General features: G+C 35.7%; 2 protein-coding genes across 2 annotated transcripts; one reads left to right on the forward strand and one right to left on the reverse strand.

Moving 5' to 3' along the window:
• The first annotated feature begins 8,199 nt into the window (after positions 1-8,199).
• Positions 8,200-13,247, forward strand: LOC143530198 (uncharacterized). The gene is made up of 3 exons (XM_077025809.1): positions 8,200-8,338; positions 10,571-10,757; positions 12,882-13,247. Exons 2-3 carry the CDS (start codon positions 10,620-10,622, stop codon positions 13,245-13,247), a joined length of 504 nt encoding a protein of 167 aa, XP_076881924.1. The 5' UTR covers positions 8,200-8,338; positions 10,571-10,619.
• Positions 13,248-14,602: 1,355 nt separating this feature from the next.
• Positions 14,603-17,230, reverse strand: LOC143530158 (uncharacterized). The gene is made up of 4 exons (XM_077025774.1): positions 17,010-17,230; positions 15,815-15,904; positions 15,562-15,658; positions 14,603-14,904 (listed from the first exon to the last, which is right to left on the reverse strand). Exons 1-4 carry the CDS (start codon positions 17,227-17,229, stop codon positions 14,766-14,768), a joined length of 546 nt encoding a protein of 181 aa, XP_076881889.1. The 5' UTR covers position 17,230; the 3' UTR covers positions 14,603-14,765.
• Positions 17,231-18,776: the final 1,546 nt, after the last annotated feature.

The following is an 18,776-nucleotide window of genomic DNA, read 5'->3' on the forward strand; positions in this document are numbered from 1 at the left end:
CTTTACATGTATATAATGCTTGATTTTATAATTTTCGATTGAGTTTACATGCGGGTTTTTACTTTTTATGTACATAACATACGCATTTGTATGTAAAATGTACAAAATTAATAAATATTTTCACAATAATTTAGTATTTTGCGATGAAATGCCATGTACTGTCCCAACAAGCATAAGCAAAAAAACACGGTGTCTAAAACTCGTTTACATTACACTCTCCACGACTTCTAAGCTACACGACTTACAACTAAAGAAGAAAACTGTACTCATCATGAAATCGATAAGCACAACGAAGCTATACACAAACACCAAAACAGCTCGTTCCCAAATCCTCGAATCCCCGTCTCCATAACTTAAACTCTTCACCCGATGCTCAAACAAGCCTTTAACGATCGCCATCCCAATCGTCGACCCAACAAATATCATCAAACCAACTCGAGTTTGACCTTTAATTAACGCACCCGACCTCATAACCGCTTGCAGACCCGAAACATCCTCCCACACTGAAATCACCATACAAAGATCACATATAATAATAACATAACCCAAAAATACCAAGAAACACAGCACTGATACAACTGCAACGCAAGTAATCGATTGGTGCGATAACCCGAACACAAAAAGCAGTCTGCTTACACAAATTAGCATGATCACAAATAAAGTGACACACCCAACAATTAATCCACAAATCAACAAATAAGTTGTGACAACTCGCCTCCAAATCGTTCGCATAATCAAATAAAATTTAAACGTAACGAATTTTTTTCGCGAATAAGTGCATTCAACGGAGTACACAACAGCTGCTTTCTAGATTAATAACAAAGTGCAGTATAAGGGGAGAGAAACCAGGGATGAAATCGTAATTTCTGAAAGTTTTCGACAACATTCCTTCACGAATGGATTCGATGGAAGCCCGCATGATTCGACGATGATTAAAACTGATTTTGTGATTTGTTTTACAATGGATTTATCGACTAGTAGATTCGATAAATGGATAGCTGAAACCGGGTAGATTAGAAGTAAACTAATGGTGATAAATGTAGTTGGATTACATTTCAAGATTCTAACGGTTTCGGTTATGATTTGTAACGAACTAGATTGTCGAAACGAGTGATCGGATCGGATAACATTGGTAGAATTAGGGGTTTCCATGAAATAAATGTAAAAAAAATTAGATAAATTGCATGGGGATTGAGGTTTGTATTGAGTTAAGTGAATTTGGGTTGGATTGAAATGAGGATTTGGTGTGTGTGTGATGTGTGTATATGTATGTAATATGTATGGTTACATAAACATGTGATGATATATGATTATGAAGAACAAGAATGTGGAAAGGTGGTAAGGGATTTGGGAATGTAAGAGGATGATGTGCTGATTTCATGGGAGAGGGAGAGGGAGAGGGAGAAGATATAGAGATCTTTATTGATTTCAGAGAATCAAACATTATACTTTTTTAAAAAAATTCATAAATGTTGTTAAAAGAAAAAAAGAAAATATACTTTTCTTGAATAAATAACCTTTTAAGGGTTTTCAAGTATGAACCTAGAAATAAAATAAAAACGAGTTAAATGAGTTGACCCGAGTTAAAAATCGAGTTTGATTTTTTAATTTAACAGGTCTTGAACTCGAGTTCACTTGTCTCGTTTATATAAATGTTCAAGTTTAGTTTAATATTTCTTTTTTATTTTTTACTTTTAGTTTGAGATCGACTTATTTATTATTGTTTTTAATTAATTATTTTAGTTATGTATGCATATGTACTTATAATATACATTTTTATGCTATTAACTCACTTTATCATAATTTGAATGTAATAGTATTTGCTATTTAATTACATACTTATTACAAACTAAATATCATTATACTTATATAAATAATAGGCTTCTCTAGGCTCACCGCCCATGACTCTATTCAAACTCGAGATTTGAAGTTTGGGTTTGAGCTCGCTTAAGCTAGATTTAATTCGTTCTTTTAGCGAGTATATCTCTAGTAGCTTAAAACCGGTCTAACTCGTTTACAAAATATGTTGAACTTTATATTTGTATTTGAGTTGAGAAGAAAAATCCTATAAAATCAAACAAAAGTAACAATTGTTTTATGTAACATTTTTATATATATTCTAAAAATATACAAATGCACGTTAAGAATGCAATTCGTTGAACATAGATTGAAAGCAATGTAGCTTTAACTCTCAATTTATTGCCTTTTTAACCACTTATTCGATATTCACATGTTTTACATGCTTTCTAAGAATCTCAATCACGTCGTGATAAAGTTTGATTACTTTGCAAATTTTTTTTTAGTTGAATTCAACTACAATATATAGAAACATAGATATTACATCAATATAGCAGGTAGGCGGGCAACAAGCTGCGCCGCTACCCCTTTCTGAATTGCAAACCCTAACCTACTAAAGACATACCCCTGCCCCTTTGGAGTCGACACATTGCTATGCACAACCTGTTGGACCCTGGTTAGAAAACGGATAGCTTCCGGTGCCAAGGAGCCAAATGTATCAAAAGCCAGAGGGACAAAAACATGTTGGTTCTCTTCGCAGGCTTTAGCATGTTTCTCCACCTTCTTCGTTTCAGCCCTTTTCATTGCTTGCCCAGCTACAAACCCATTATCCCTCAAACCAACTAAGGGAGATACCCCTGTGAGGTCAACACAAGCGTGTTTTCCCCCAGCCCAACTAAAGACGAGCAAATCTGCCGGTCGTAGAGTGGATCTCCCTTCCGTGGGGTCTGTAAGGAAGTTTACGGGGGCTTCCTTTTTAGCTGATATCCCAGCTCGCCTTAAGATGTCCCAAAGAACGTCTCGCACCCAATCATGTCGGTATTTGAACCCAGGCATCTCCTTGCAATGAATCGCATGCTCTCCGAATTTATCCAGGCAAGCCTTACGGCAGATCGGACATGTTTCGTCTTCTGGGTACATTGGGACCATCAAACGGTACTTAAGAATGGCCCTATACTCGACCGCAGACATGCTTTGGCCCAAGCCATCAATCGGGATAACGGTCAGAAAATCTTGGGCATGAGGACCTTGTAAGCATTCAATAACCGCCTTCTGTCGGGGGACAATCCAAAAACTTCTCCCAGGCTCTGAGCGATTTTTCCAAAAAGGGCATTCGCCAAAGTTTTTTGAGGCTTTGGTGGGGCGGTGTCCATATTAGAGAAACCGCCAATGTCAAAGTCTGGGAGAGCGCCATTTAGGCGTTCCAGGGCCTGCACGTAGTCTGGGTCCAGGTCGACAACTCCGCTATTCCTTAAGATGTGATTCTGTAGCTTCCAAGACTGAGCCCTCGACGCTACAAAAGCGTAAACCCCAACATCATGAGCCGAAAGAAGGCCTAAACCCCCTAAGCGCATCGGTAAAGATGCAAGTCGCCACTGAAGATCACCAAAGAACGGGCCTCCACATACAACTATGTCTTCGATGGCTTCTCGTAGCCCCTTATCAAAGCAGGATACCGCATCATCCATCATATGGGGGTGGCATGTTTGTAACCCAAAAAGCAACTTAGCAACCCCCATGCAAGACCTAAGCAGGAGGAGTTCGCTCTGGGGATCCCTAAGTTAAGGTAAGAGTTTCATAAGTTCAACCGCACGAGATGTTCTCCGCCTCGCTAACTCCTTAATAAAGTAGGGATCTCGACTAACAGCCCCTCCAAGGAGCTTTACCCCTCCCTCTGGTCTACCAATCCCACTAGGGAAGAGCCCATCTTTGACTTTCACCCCATTACACGCTGGCCAAAAAACCTCGGTTTTCTTAATATTAAGTTGCAGCCCCAATGATGGCCCTTCCGAGTTGATAATGTCTAGGGCTTTAGCGACTTCGTTGGCACCACCAATAATAGTCCCATCATCCAAGTACCAAGCATGAAATGGGAGGTTACAGTCATTTTGTACCCGGAGAACAAGAGGGTGTAATGCTAAGGCAAAGAGGATGGGCCCAAGGGGGTCTCCCTGCTGAACCCCAGTAGTAGCCCCTATACAGTCATCACCAACGTACAACCTAGCCGGCTGGGCATAAAGGAACTGGACCCATAGATCGATAAACGGGCAATGATGATGAACCTCTCGAAGAAGGGCTGTGCGGTCGACCATATTGAAGGCGTTGGAGAAGTCCACGGTAAGCATAGCTAAAGAGCCGTCCGCGTGAAAGGAGTTAAGAAACCGGTTCGCGCTGTGAAGCACCGCCTCTGCCCCATTAGGGGTCCCCACCCCAAACTGAAAGTCCCCTAAATACTGAGTCATTTCCTTCCGAACCATCTTCATAGCCACTTTAGAAACCAACCTACGCCAGATAGCCCCCACAGCAATGGGCCGAATTCCATTATCCGTCTTTAATAAAGGGGTAAGGGGGGCCGAAGCAATAAACTCAGCGAGCACCTTGGGGCACAGACCCCCTAGCCATAAGTTGACGACTTCAGTGATGGCTGAGAGCAGACCCATGGAAGTCACTGATCCCTCACCACTAAGAGCGTCCAACAAGTGTTGCGCCCGCATCCCGTCTCTCCCGCATGAGGTCCCTTTAGGAAATGATCGGATACATCTAAGCACACAGTCCCCATCCACAGAGAGAGTAGGCAGGACGACAGAGCTAGAAGGCAAGGACGGAGGCGGCACCACTGGGTGTTTATCAATGAGGGCTTTCATGGTTGAATCTCTGAGAGGGGCAACCCCACTTGAGTATAATACCTTGATTGCAGCTGTGAAATGACCATCCCTGACTTTCCTGAGACATTGTTTAATATTGAGGCTGTTTTCAGAACCCTCCTCCCATCCCACCTCTCTTTTAGAAAAAGTGCTCCCCCCACGTTATCAAAGAGAGAAAGAACCAAGTCAGCAAAACCAGATCCATCTTTCCACACCGCAAGTGCTTGTTGAATGCTACTACATTGCAAATAAAAAGTAAAAAAAAAATCATGTCATTTCGTTGTGTGATTTATAATGTTTTTCTTACATGTATTTTATGTTGATTTATAATTATTATTCTCTTAATAATTTACCTTTGGTTCAATGTTTGTATCACGAATTAACCTCCTTGTAAACTATAACATTGATTTCATTAATAGTTATGAAAGTATAAGTTTTGTTTTTTAGTATAACGAAAATAAAATAATATAATAATAAAAGTACTAGTTTACATTTATGTTAATATATATGAAAAATTAATAACAGTAATTATACTATTATAGTAATTATGAAACATTAAAACAAAACATTTATTTTATCATCAATGAGTAATTAATAACAGTATTTTTTTTCTTTTATGCTAGCCCAAGGACACTTTAGTTAACATATAAGACCACCCGTAATGGGTTGTTATGTGTGGCGTGTAGGACGAAAACGCGGGGGGTACACCGCCCCCCTGCGTTATGGTGAAGCTAAATTTTCAAGCATTGTATATACAACGCTGAGAATGACAAAAATGATCGTTGGAAAATTAAAAAAAAAATGACCGTTGGAAAATTAAAAAAAAAATTATTTCCTATATATTAAACCATTTCATCCCCAATCAAACCTCATTAAATTTATAAAAATTCTCTTTTAACTCTATAAAAATTCCTTTACACCAAATTCACTATATATGGATCCTCCATCTATATATAAATAGTTTTTCGGGCCCGACCAACAAGCCGAGGACGTGGAGGAGGAACGGGCGGTTACGAGTGCGATTATGCTCGCGACACAGTATATGAGTTCCGTTACGGGTGCGATTAGCTCTCCACCCCCCGTTTCAACAAGAACATATATCGAACGAGATCGTGCCGAAGCCAACAACCGGTTGATGGCGGATTACTTCTGCGACACGCCGAGATACAAGAACCCGAAGACCTTTAGGCGTCGTTTTCGGATGTCTAAAAATTTATTTATTCGCATCACCAATGATTTGGAGCGTGAGTTTGATTACTTTAAGCAAAAGCCTGACGCTCGAGGGACGCTAGGATTCACGGCTATTCAGAAGGTTACGTCAGCCGTGCGCGTGCTCGCCTACGGAAACACGACCGACATCAACGACGAGTATTTAAAGATGGCCGAAAAAACAACTCGGGACACCTTGGAGTATTTTTGTTACGGTACGTTTTGTTTTTTTTTTAAATAGTTTATCACTTGTTTACTGTGATCATGTATTTTATAAAAATTTTGTAAAATATAGGAATATTTAAACTATACGGACCACATTATCTGAGAGAGCCCAACGTTAACGATCTACAACGTCTTTACGAGGCACATACAAGGGTACATGGTTTCCCCGGCATGATAGGAAGTGTAGATTGCATGGATTGGGAATGGGCTAATTGTCCAACTGGATGGCGAGGTCAATTCACACGAGGTGACCAAAAGGGACCAACGGTCAGCCTTCAAGCGATCGCTTCATACGACCTTTGGATTTGGTCGGCATTCTTTGGTGTTCCTGGTTCCAACAATGACATAACCGTCTTAGAGCAGTCTCCTGTGATGGAGAGTTACATATCTGGGACCGTTCCCGTCGCTTCGTTTTGGGCTAACGATAACTTCTACGATCATGGGTACTATCTGGGTGATGGAATATATCCAGAGTTCGCGATAATTGTTAAAACATTCAGAGACCCGATGGATGAAAAAAGACAGTATTTTAAGAAAGTGCAAGAGTCTGCGAGAAAGGATATCGAGAGGTGTTTTGGTGTTCTTCAACAACGATGACATTATGTTAAAAATCCTTGTCGTCTGTGGTCTTTAGAAAGAATGAGATGTGCTATGTATGCGTGTATCATAATGCATAACATGATCATCGAGGATGAGGGAAGAGCAATATGTCCAACTTTCATACCGGACCCGGATCCACCACGGACTCCGGCAAGTATGGAGCAACGACTCGAAAACTCGGATTCCGTGCGGTCAAGAGAGATACATAACGCACTAAAGGAGGATTTGGTCCAACATCTTTGGATGCATCGGCCTCTGCCTGGTGAAAACGATGAGGAGGACGAGGACGACGACGATGATGAAGACAACGACGACGATAAAAACGACGATGAGGACGATGAGGAGGACGAGGACGACGACGAAGAGGGCGAAGACGACGACGACGACAACGACGAATAGTTTTTTTTGTTTTTTCTTGTAATATTTATTTAATAAAATATTATTGTTATTTGATTATTCTTATTAAAAATTTTTAAAAAAAAAACAAAAAGTGTAAAAGTGACTGGGCGCCACGTGGCGCATAACCCCTGGATGTGGAGAGTTATGACTACAGCCTGTTTAACCATAACTCTGACTGGGCGCCACATGGCGCATAACCCCTGGATGTGGAGCTTTACGACTACACATGGTCTAACATCTCACAAGTAACTCTGATTTTCATTGTTGTAGACTTGTAGTTTGACAAATCTTTAACGTCCATAAATGTTCTATGAAACCCATATAGAACCATCAACAACTGATTTATAGTTATGTCTGAATTCGCCGTCATGAAATATATGTTTTCTTTTTGATAAAATCATCATATTTATAAAGAAACATAGGCTCGTTCTTTCATTAGTCTTCCTAGACGAATTTCTTGGTGTTGCAAGTGGAAAGATCCAGTTAAGCAAACCTAAAGATGTTAGGATCTGGCTTGGTGATAGCAAAAAAATTAAATTTTGATTTCTAACTGAAAATGTTTTTATTCACCATTCTGCTTTCAAATTGGTGTCATTTTCCGGTTAAATTATGCTTAGAAATAATAATACACAACAACACGACGCATATTGATCATTGACAATTTCACACCGACACATATTCACCCTCACGAATAATCACACCACCAATACTAAGGACATGTTTGAGATTGAGTTTGAAAACAACTTATTGACTTATAAACTTTTCCAAAAATCAAATAAGTAAAAAAGTGTTTGGCAGTTACAAATCGTATAATCCAACCGGTACCAACTTGTCAAGATTATTGAAGATTTGAAAAACAGAAAAAACAAAACAGTACCAAAACGGGTACTGTACAGACACCTATACTCATACCATACTGATATAAACAGTACAATACTCGGTACTCAATTTTATTGTTTTCCAATGCAAGTACGACACATAAAACATTAATTCCATCAAGGTGTTTTAGCGACTACATTTGAAACACAAGGACTCAATATAACACATTACAAAAAAACACAAACTAAAAGTAAACTAAACTAAAGTTACTGTTGTTGTCCGATAAATAAACAACCAATGAATCACTCCGACCACACATAACGACATCTTCACTTCTAGTTTCATGGCGTCCGTGTAATAATATACACACAACAAAACAACATCAAATTCCTTAATAATAGTAATCCTCCAAGTTTTGCATCTAGGTAATGTTTCTCATCATTTTCCCCAATTTATATATTTAAACGATATTATTTATTTTGTAATTAGATCTCTCATTTTGCATAATTAAATTGATTTTACAAAATTACTTGATAATTTGTTGTTTGTGTGCATTTTTTATGATATCTAGAAGATCGATAATAAGGTTATATATATACATATTGATTTTTGTTGTAATTTGTAGAATTGAGTCTTGATGTCTTTGTGCTAAACAGACACTAGGTCCCATTTATACATACGACTCGTATAGGCCTATACCGTACGTATAGATGACGCTGACTAGTAAATATACGAGTCGTATTGAGCTATTCGCCTATTCAGGTCATATAGATTGACTCCTATACAAGTCTTATATTTATATTTATATTTCTCAATTCTCATTAAACTCAAAACGATTACAATAAAGTGGCAGGCAAACGGGCAACAAGCTGCGTCACAACCCTCTTTTGAATAGCAAAGCCAATCCTACTAAAAACAAAATATAAATTAAATATAAATTAACGTGCTAGTTGTGATAAACAAGTTGTGTAATAAATATAAATATAAGAAATATAAATTAACGTGCTAACTGTAATAATCAAGTAGTGTAATTATATATACAAGTAGTGTAATTATGTAATTGCATCATAGTGTAATTACACTATGCTGTAATTACACTACACTATAATTACACTACTTGATTCTCACAGTTAACACGTTAATTTAATTTGTATTTGATCCAAACCCTTGATAGTAATAAATTATTAAGTTCTATAAAAAACACACCCTATGTATTTTTTTATATACTCATCTGGAGTATAACGAGGCAAGAATCTTGGGCAGCACGCAAAACTAGGTGCCTATACGGTTCGTATGGACTTGAGGCTCTATATGAGACATCAGGGTCTATACACCTCGTATAGGGTTATTCGCCTCGTATACGCCTTGACAGGTTGGTGTTCAAATATAGCACCCATTCATTGCCTACGGCAACACTCGGCTGTTACAGTTTCCTAGCAGTTAGACAGTTTAATCTTGGTTTTAAAATGCAACAGGTGCTCAAAGACGTTTAGGTCGCGAAAGCCTATATACAACCAAACAAGCTTTATGTATGACCGGAACTGCATTATTTATATATGTCAGTCTTTTAATCAAGTAAACCATTTATAATGTCTTTGTTCTTTTGGTTAGTTCTATATATCAGCCTCCTCCGGAGTCCAGACCGTATATTTTACCAGTTTTGACTTTTGACCCACTTGTAAATGAAGTGCTGCCTTAAGGCACTGAGGCGTTTTTCTGTTCGTCTCTCACTTTTTAAAACTAAGAGTTAATTACTTTTTGTATATTCTTGTATATATATGTCCATGTATGTATTCTTGCAAAGCTTAATGTGGAAAGTTGAGAACTTTCGCCTATAAAATTTAAAGGAAACTAATTGTATGTCTAAGACGGCCAATAATTCGATATAAAGGGTATTTCTGGATTATATCAGTGTGGATTGCAATCATATATGTTCGGAGATATGATTGTGTCACTTGATTAAGTTCTTATTATTTTTATAGGAAGTGTTTTGGCCTTCTAAGTTTGATACTCCATAATTTCGAAACTAAATTTTAACTTTTTCGGATTAGTGCTTAAACTCTGCAACTGCAACTTTGAATTTGAGAAGAGATGATTATTATTTTTTCCAGTGGAAAGTTGATAATTTCATCAAGACGTCAACTTTAAAAACTAGTACCATCCGAAAATTTGTGTTTTTATGATTTTTATGATTTTGTAACATGTTCCTTAAATAAGTACCAGATTTGACTTCAAAAGGTCTAGCACATTTGGAATGAAGGAGTATGCCTCTAGTTTAGTAACTTATACTTAGAAAAGAAATAAGTTATTAACGCATTTTTTATACAAACAAGTTTAGACCCTTTTAAGTGTGAAGAAACATAAGTTAACGATCATTTTGCAAGTACCTTTCTTTTTTATAGATATTCACTTTTTAGGCAATTCATAAGAGTTATGGCACGCACATGGTACTTTGGTCCTTTCTGAAACAAATACTCTTCAAACTAATTAACTCGCATAACTTATCTGATTAATGAATCTATGTTGATAAGGGATGAAATGATACTCGAAAGATTATGTAAATCTTCATGGGACATAATTTCACTTTGATAAAGTTTCATACTCGTATAATTTCCTTGTATTGTTAGTTAAATGATTAACTGCCTTGTGTTTTTCAGATGTGATTATATATTCAACAATACCAACCCGAAGAGTCAAATAGTCAAGATGGAGGAAGAGATGGTTAAACTGTGTAACATCATGCCAGTGGAGCTTGCAATCAAAAGGGAGCTAGAGTACCGCAAGAAAATCGAAGCGTTAAAAAATCAACATCAAAATGCCTTGAAACCGCTCTTACTTGCACAGGTAACTTTCTGAATAATGATCATGTTTTTTTTCTCAAAATGCATATTATGAATATTTTTTGCGACAATTATTATTGCGTTACTTGGTTCTTAACGCTTTATATAAAATACGATACACAAAATTTGGTTTGTTTTTTGCATTAAGGGTAGACTTTCGGTGAGTTTGACCTTATTGACTTATTTGACCCGTTTGACCTGTTTCTTATTTACCCGCTTGACCCGTTAGAGAAAAAACATAACCGGAATCGACCCATTCTTTTATAATTGGATCAAAACTGTCGTCTCTATCAGCAATGCCGGCTATGAGGTAGGGCCGGGTGGTCGACCGACCGCGGCCCGACTCCCCAATAGGCCTGATTTTTTTTTGTTTTTAAAAATATATATAAATATTTTAAAAAAAAATACGTATCGACCGCTGCCAGACACTCCGATAGGCCTGATTTTTTTTGTTTTTAAATATATATATATATATAAATATTTTTTTTAAAAAAAATACGTATCGACCGCGGCACCCCGATAGGCCTGATTTTTCTTTTGTTTTGAAAAATATATATATAAATATTTTTTTATAAAAAAATACGTATCGAGCACGGCCAGACACTCCGATAGGCCTGATTTTTTTTTGTATTTAAAAAATATGTATATAAATATTTAAAAAAAAAATATGTATTCTTAATGTTTAAACCCAATTACTCGACTAACTTAAGGCCCAAATTTATTTTCGCCTTCGGCCCAAAATTTTTTTCGCGATTCTCGGAGACAGCCCTGTCTATCAGTTGAACCAAGAAAACAGTTAACTTACTGTGACATGAAGAATCAGAATCAGTTTTCGGTTTTGACCCTAGAAACTCCACATTGTAGGGCCCACCGACACAAGCCAGGAACGAGGATGCTGAGTTGGCACCACCGCGCACGTCTCAAAAGTCTCCAATGCTGCAGTTTTCTTCAAGCCTCAAAGAGAAAATTGCATTTTCATGCAAAGCTTGTCAGTTGACTTTTAACTCCGTTTTTCACCTTACTTGTCACGTCGAAAGTCAACAGCACAAAGTCAACATGTCTCAAATGAAGAAGAGAAGAGAGGCGATTAGTAACCCGATTTGGTGTGAATTATGCGGATCTCCGTCTTCAAGTTTGGGTCAAATCGAGGCGCATCTGAACGGGTCAAGACATAGTTTATCGGTCTCAAGTTCAGTCAAAAGGACGAAAATTTAACCGAATTTGTGGGACCCACTTGTCAAAAATAAAGTTGTTGTGAAGTTGTTATCGGTTACAAATAGTTTAGTTTATAGACCCAATTGTTCGTTGACGCTCATTTATGTTCGTGTGTTTACATATTAATCAAAGTATTTTAGGACCATTACAATTTAGTCTACTTTTATTATATTAATATATCGCGTCGTTACATTTTAGTCTACTTTTATTAAATTTTAGGTCCAACATATTGATGTGCATGTTTACTTTCAGTTAGTGTTTGCTTTGTTATGCTCGTTCGATGTTCGTTTACACTATTAAGTATTAACGAACGTACATAAACGGTGATGTGGGCCCAAGTGTAGAAGATCGGGGCATGATGTTTCTGGAGGCCCAAGATCGCGTTTCAAGAGGTGTTGCACGAAAATGGGCATAACTTGGGTTATGGGCCTCCGTTTCAAGCGTGCTACCAGTCAAAACGACCGTTGGAACGCGGGCCACGTTGTGATAACCATCCCGTTTATTTTTCTGACATAAGCCTTCTAAATAGACTTTTGGGCCACTTTTATGTTTTTGTCTAGTTTTTGGGTTTTCTTTTGGGCTTGGCCTGTGGTTATTTTTGTTAGCCCAAACCCATTTTGGATGCTTAATTAATATGTTAAGATACTTGTGACTAATCATTGATCAAATTTTAATAAAAAAACGACTTGGCTTTTCAAATTCCTGCCTTTTGGGTCGAATTTGGGGGTTGGGAAAGGATCATCACAGGTATTCACGGAATCAACGTGATTAACCTTCGTTCACTATTAGTACGCTACATCAAACGGACACAAACACTCTCATTTTTTAACGAACGTTCACGCTCGTTTGGTTCGTTTACAAGCCTACTTTTACGATTATTTTATATGTAGCATTGCTAAAACATTTCATGCAGGTGCCGGTTTCCGAGAGTCAAACGGTGGTTGACCGGAAAAGAAAGTTACAACCCTTCAACGCGCAGTCTTCTCGAAGCTCTCGGTCGTCTACAAGGTTTGTTTGTGTGGTCTGCCAGGTGGCGTTTGCTACGGCGTACCATCTAAAGATGCATGGTGAAACATTTGCGCATAAAGCGAAAATTAACAACTCAAGAAGAGGTGGTAAAAGCTTAAGTAATCCATTTTTATGTGAAGCTTGTGATATTATGTGTTCAAGTGGTAGAGTTATGGAGCTTCATGTTGCTGGATTAAGGCATGCTGCTTCTCTTCAAGAGTTTGAAGATGCAAAAAGAGTAAGAAATTATGGGAGTTTGCCTTCAAATTAATACATCACAATCTTGTTTTTTTATTTATGTTTGAACAAAATATTAAAATTTGGCTTTTTTTTTTTGTATGTTAAATAATAAAGACATGTTGGTAAGAAATTAAGGGAGTTTGCCTTCAAATTAATAACATCAGAATCTTGTTTTTTTATATTTGTGTTTGAATAAAATATTAGAATTTGGCTGTTTTTATTTTTTTGTAAGTTAAATAATTAATAAATACTCATTTTGGTATGTTGGAAGGGTGATTATGGTAACTGGTAAGGACAAGTTGTGGTAACTTGTAGTTTTATGTATCTAATGTTTTATATTGTTACCAGATTTTATCCCCTGTATTATGGGGTTGTTTTACATTATTTGTTTCTATTATTTATATATTTTGTGGATTTTAATTTTTTATTATTATAATGAAGTTAATAATATATTTAGAATTTTATGATGAAAGAGTTTTACAAATAAATGAGATGTTATATCCTGGTTTAAAAGGTAAATGCGTTTGGTGAGACCCATGACCGCTTATTTTTATTATTTTAAAATTGTTTATTAATTATAAATAATATATTTAAAAAAATAAGTATTAATTTTTAGTATATCCCTATTTTATAGGATTTTCATATCAGATATTTGGTGAGATCATTTTTTTACTTTAATGAGATGTTATAACCCGTTTAAAGGCTATCTGAGTTTAGTGCGACCCATACCTGTGAATTCGGGTCAAATGTTTGAGAAACCTCTATTTACAAATTAAGCAATCTGGTAGCTTGAGAGAATGTAGAGAAGAGAGCTTTTAAATGTTTCGTTTATATATATTTAAGATTTACTACCTTGAAGCTTTCATGATTACTTGGAATAAGGTTTAAACGAACCGAACAAATATGAAAGTGCGTTTGTTTTCTGTTCATTTGTTTAAGTTAAACTAAACAAATGAAACATTTAAACGAACGGACTTTCTTGTTTGTTTTAATTGTTAAGAAAAACGTTTATTCGTGTTCATTCAATAGATAAACCAACAAACATGAAAAGGCATAAAGCATTTGCTACAGCCTATTAAAAGATGACAATAAAGTTAAAATATAAATTTTCGTCGAAATCAAGCTAAGCTCAGACGTGAGAATAAGTAATATAGTAGATGTACACGTAATTCTCTAAAAACTTGAATGTCTACCTTAGTGTATCCAGACTATTATTCAGTGTATCCAACGATGTAACATGTGATTCCATTCTGAAGCTATATTGTTACAGGGTTCGTTGATGTTTACGTTGATCATGAACCTATATTATTATTACAGGATTGCGTATGTTGTTATTCGTTGATGCATACTGCCTTGTTTTCGTGTTTCAAGGTTGTTTGGAGGGTCTAATCGTGGATTTATCGTTTTAAATCCGTGTTTAAAGTTTCTATTAGGAGATACTTTAACATATATACAATGGTCCAACATAGTCCTTGTTATAAACCATGTTTCCATTAACATTGTTCATGTAATCAAATGATAAGGTACAACTAGTCTACAAAAAGAACTCTTATTCTACTCCGGCCTTCTTTTTCAACGCGGCGATAAACTCGTCCCTTTCTAGTTGTGTCATTCCTTCGGTCGAGCAATCTCCAACTCCCCATTCCGCTCCTCTTATGCAATACTTATCTTGTATCGACTGTCGATTCCTGAAAATGTCTCATAACTTAATCAGAGTTGTTAAACTCATTGACCTTTATTTGTTTCGAGCTTTTTTTTTCTAAGGCTTGAGCTTGGCTCGTGTACTGTTTTTCAAGCGTGAGCTCGACTAGAGCACAACTTGTTTATTACATATTAATTAAATTTTAATGTCTTTAATTAATATTATATATATTGAGAAAAACCTTAAACCAACCTAAGTTCGGCTCGAGCTTGGTTGTGAAGTATGAAATTAATACATAAAAGTCCAAAGAAGTCAAACTTAATTTTATACAACTACAAGGCTCAAGCTTGGGCTCGATAACTAAACGAGCCTTATATGAAGCTCGGGATTGTTTTAAGCTTTTTATCGTTCCGAGCTCGAGTAACTTGCATGCAGCTCAGCTTGTTTGCACACATACTTTAAAAGTAGTTTTGCAGGATTTTCTTCGGTTAAAATAAAAAAAGTATATTTATAATTTAAAATGTACAATTTGAAAATGTAACACAGTTTTGTTACATCTTTATATAAAGTACATTGCATTGAGAAATGCATATTGTTAACACTTAACACATTATTCATAGATTACTTTCAAGTTTTTTTTTTCTATTATTATTATTATTATTATTATTATTATTATTATTTAATAATTGAGACAGGGTCTTACTTTTCTTTGTTCAACTTGGACTTTTCAAGCAACTCCTTAAGCAAAGGAGACTCTTTAAATCTTGCATCATTTTCTGCATACCTTTTTTGGTTTTCTTCTGCAATGCACAAAAGTTATATATATATATATATATATATATATATATATATATATATATATATATATATATAGTTTGTGTTAGGAAACCGGAATGCAAATGTGAATATTTTCGTGTGTTATAAGACTATAAAAGAGTTGGAAAGGCACATGATACCGTTGAAGCGAGAGAGGGAATCGAACTTTGGTAGTTCGGGACCAGGGACTGATTCTATTCCAGGGAAACCCGAGAGTATCCCGGCTTGGGCTATTACCAACATTGCCAAAACAATTAGTCTTATAAAAGAATCCAAAATAAAGTGTATAAGAAAATGTGTTACATTAAAAGATTGTTACATCAAAGGGTTAAAAGTTGTTTAAAGGAGGCTTAAATTGGCTATTTGTTTTAGCTTACTAGAAACAGTTTATGATTTTGTAAACCTTTTATGCAAAATTTTCATCTAATCAAGGCTTTTGACACATGATACGAGCCGTATGATATGACATAAAAGGTCATATGGGTCGTAGGACTTTGTCAATTGTCACAACAATCATTTATTTGTGTCAAACACATCATACTAGTCGTATAATTTTTTCCATACTGTCATACAACACATACGGCCATTAGCTTCCCCCCCAACCCCCGAGAAACGGCTAGCCCGAAATTCGGGTTGGTTCTTGGGTCCAAATTCTAGGTTTCGGGTCAACCCGAAAAACCTGAATAAACTTTTAGTTTTAAAATTGTATATATTTTTTTAGGTATAGGCTAAGCTTTAGCCGCTGACGTTATCGAATTTAGTCTAAATCGACTGTTCTCATTCCACCTATTATGATCGATTGTTTATTGTTAATTAATGTTTCAATTTATGAGCAAAATCAACTATATCACGGCATATTGAAAACGATTATGTCGGTCTTGTTTATTATGGTTGAACTCTGTTAAATTTTACTCTTTTTATGATGTTTTATCGGTTATTTTTGTTTTGATATTGGTTTATTTAAATTACGATTAAAGAAGAATATGTTGCATTTGAATTTAGCAATGTAGTTTTTTTTCCTAGGATACTCGAAACCCGAACCCAAAGAAATCGTGAGAGTTTTGGGTTGGGTTTCGGGTCTGGATTTAAAACTTTGAAACCCGAAAAACTCGAAACCCAAAAAACTAACCCGAATAACACCCATAGTTCTAACCCATTAATAAAAAATATTCAAAAATCCCAATGATCAATTATACATGTTAAAACAAAATGAGCCACACATATGTTATCATCAAGATTGGACCAAGGATAAGATAACAATGCTAAAACAACTTATAATATATACATAAAAGATAATATTAGATTATTAACCAATGTGATGAATATTGTATGTACCAGGATATGTTGATAGAAGAAGAGTCATAGAAGCAGCCAAAGGAATAATATTAGACTTATCAAACCAACTTTTTTTCTGCAATATTAATGGTGGTGGTGGTGATGCATGTAAAACATTATTACAAGTGTATTTTCCACCGCGACCGCTAGTTGTGGCGGTACACGGTGTGGTTAAGAAGCAAGTGTGCCATGTAGGTGCAAATGAAGCAGAAGAAACCATGGCTGGCTACTTCTTTCACTTCAGTTTGTTAAAAGAGTTTAATGAGTGGATGTATATAGAAATATATAGATAATAAAGAGGTGTAAACCATTGGTTGTTATTTGCATCTGATGTGGCTTGTTGCTATTGGTTGTATAGTTGGACTTATTTTAAATAGATAAAAATTGTTTGTGTTGGATTATTAGAAGACACATTAAAAAATACATAGCTAATAATAAAGTTGAAAAAGCCCAAATGAAAAACTGCTCCTAAAAGAAGCCCACCTAATATACCACAAGCCCATGTGCATCAATAACAAGGTCATTTAGAAAGGCCCAAATTAGGAATCCATTCATTCCATTGTGTAACATTTTGATTGCTTGAATATTAGGATTGTTAGAAAAAATGATAATATATTATCATACTATCACTAATAATTTAGAGCTCGTCTATTACACGAGGTGAAAAATATCAATACATAATGATTTAAAAAAAAAAGAAATGTAAAATCATATAACTGGGTTTTGAAAATACATTCGTTATTATTTAATGTAATTTAATTTTCATTAGTTGTTAGTAACTCATCAACGTTGAAGAATGATAACTTTGTTTTCAGTATTATCGGTTTTGTCACTCAAAAAGAGATTGCGGCGTAGCTTGTTAACCACTTATCTGCTTCTTTATTGTACACTGTAATTGAATTCTTTTATTATAATTGTGAATTTATTTTTCAAAAATTATTAAGATATATTAAAATAAATGTGTTTTATTAACAATTAATATTAATGAGAGAGAGAGTGTGATTAGAAAAAATTATACGGAGACAACATGTGATATGAGAGCTTTTTATTTGTTATATAACTATAGAAGTATAGATATAGATTAGTTTTTTGTAATATTTATACCTGGTAAATAAGTAACTAATTGTGTTACCCAGTAAAATTCTTTGATCACATGTATATTACATCACTTCATGCATTAGAGAATTGTACATGCCAACCATTTGTGTAGTATCATGGAGTTGTAAAAATACTCTGCCAGTGACTCATCCGAAAGGTCCGGGGGCCACAAATGGTTCATCCTAGCGTAAGTGCCTAAGTGGTAAAAATACTCATGCATGACAACTTTAATAAGGTAATCACAACCTAGTAACCTACTCACAAAATCTTTCACATTCATTTTATTTTCTCGAAACCAATCGCTTATTCTCACGCATATGACAGAGAATATACCCCCCCCCTTCTCCCTCTCTCCAACGAACTTAATCAGCGTTCTGTTTTGTAGGTTAACAAGTCTCACTAGTTGAATTATCTATACTCGAAGCTGCCCGAATCTAGTAACCTCTCAGGTACTAATTCTTGAAGCTTCAAGCATAACTTTACATAAAAATGACGTTATATAAAAAAATGGTTAAAATATTAGCGTCTCACTGGTATTCATACATGTGGTTGTATGTGATTGGCTTTCAAAACCATGGGGTCGATTATTAAATATCGCTAGTTTTTTATGAACATTTTCATTTACGTAAAAATCTGATCAAATGGGTATTTTGTTTGATGTTTTTTTTA

Source organism: Bidens hawaiensis, unplaced genomic scaffold (genome assembly GCF_021521415.1).
Source record: "Bidens hawaiensis isolate Kalapana, Puna unplaced genomic scaffold, B.hawaiensis_p1.1 tig00008858_1, whole genome shotgun sequence".
Lineage (NCBI taxonomy): Eukaryota > Viridiplantae > Streptophyta > Magnoliopsida > Asterales > Asteraceae > Bidens > Bidens hawaiensis.

Coding starts and splice junctions, on each gene's coding strand:
- LOC143530198 (XM_077025809.1), top strand. CDS start 10,620: ATGGAGGAAGAGATGGTTAAACTGTGTAACATCATGCCAGTGGAGCTT. Junction 10,758..12,881: donor AACCGCTCTTACTTGCACAG/GTAACTTTCTGA, acceptor CATTTCATGCAG/GTGCCGGTTTCCGAGAGTCA.
- LOC143530158 (XM_077025774.1), bottom strand. CDS start 17,229: ATGGTTTCTTCTGCTTCATTTGCACCTACATGGCACACTTGCTTCTTA. Junction 15,659..15,814: donor TTCCCTCTCTCGCTTCAACG/GTATCATGTGCC, acceptor TGTGCATTGCAG/AAGAAAACCAAAAAAGGTAT. Junction 14,905..15,561: donor TCCAAGTTGAACAAAGAAAA/GTAAGACCCTGT, acceptor AGACATTTTCAG/GAATCGACAGTCGATACAAG.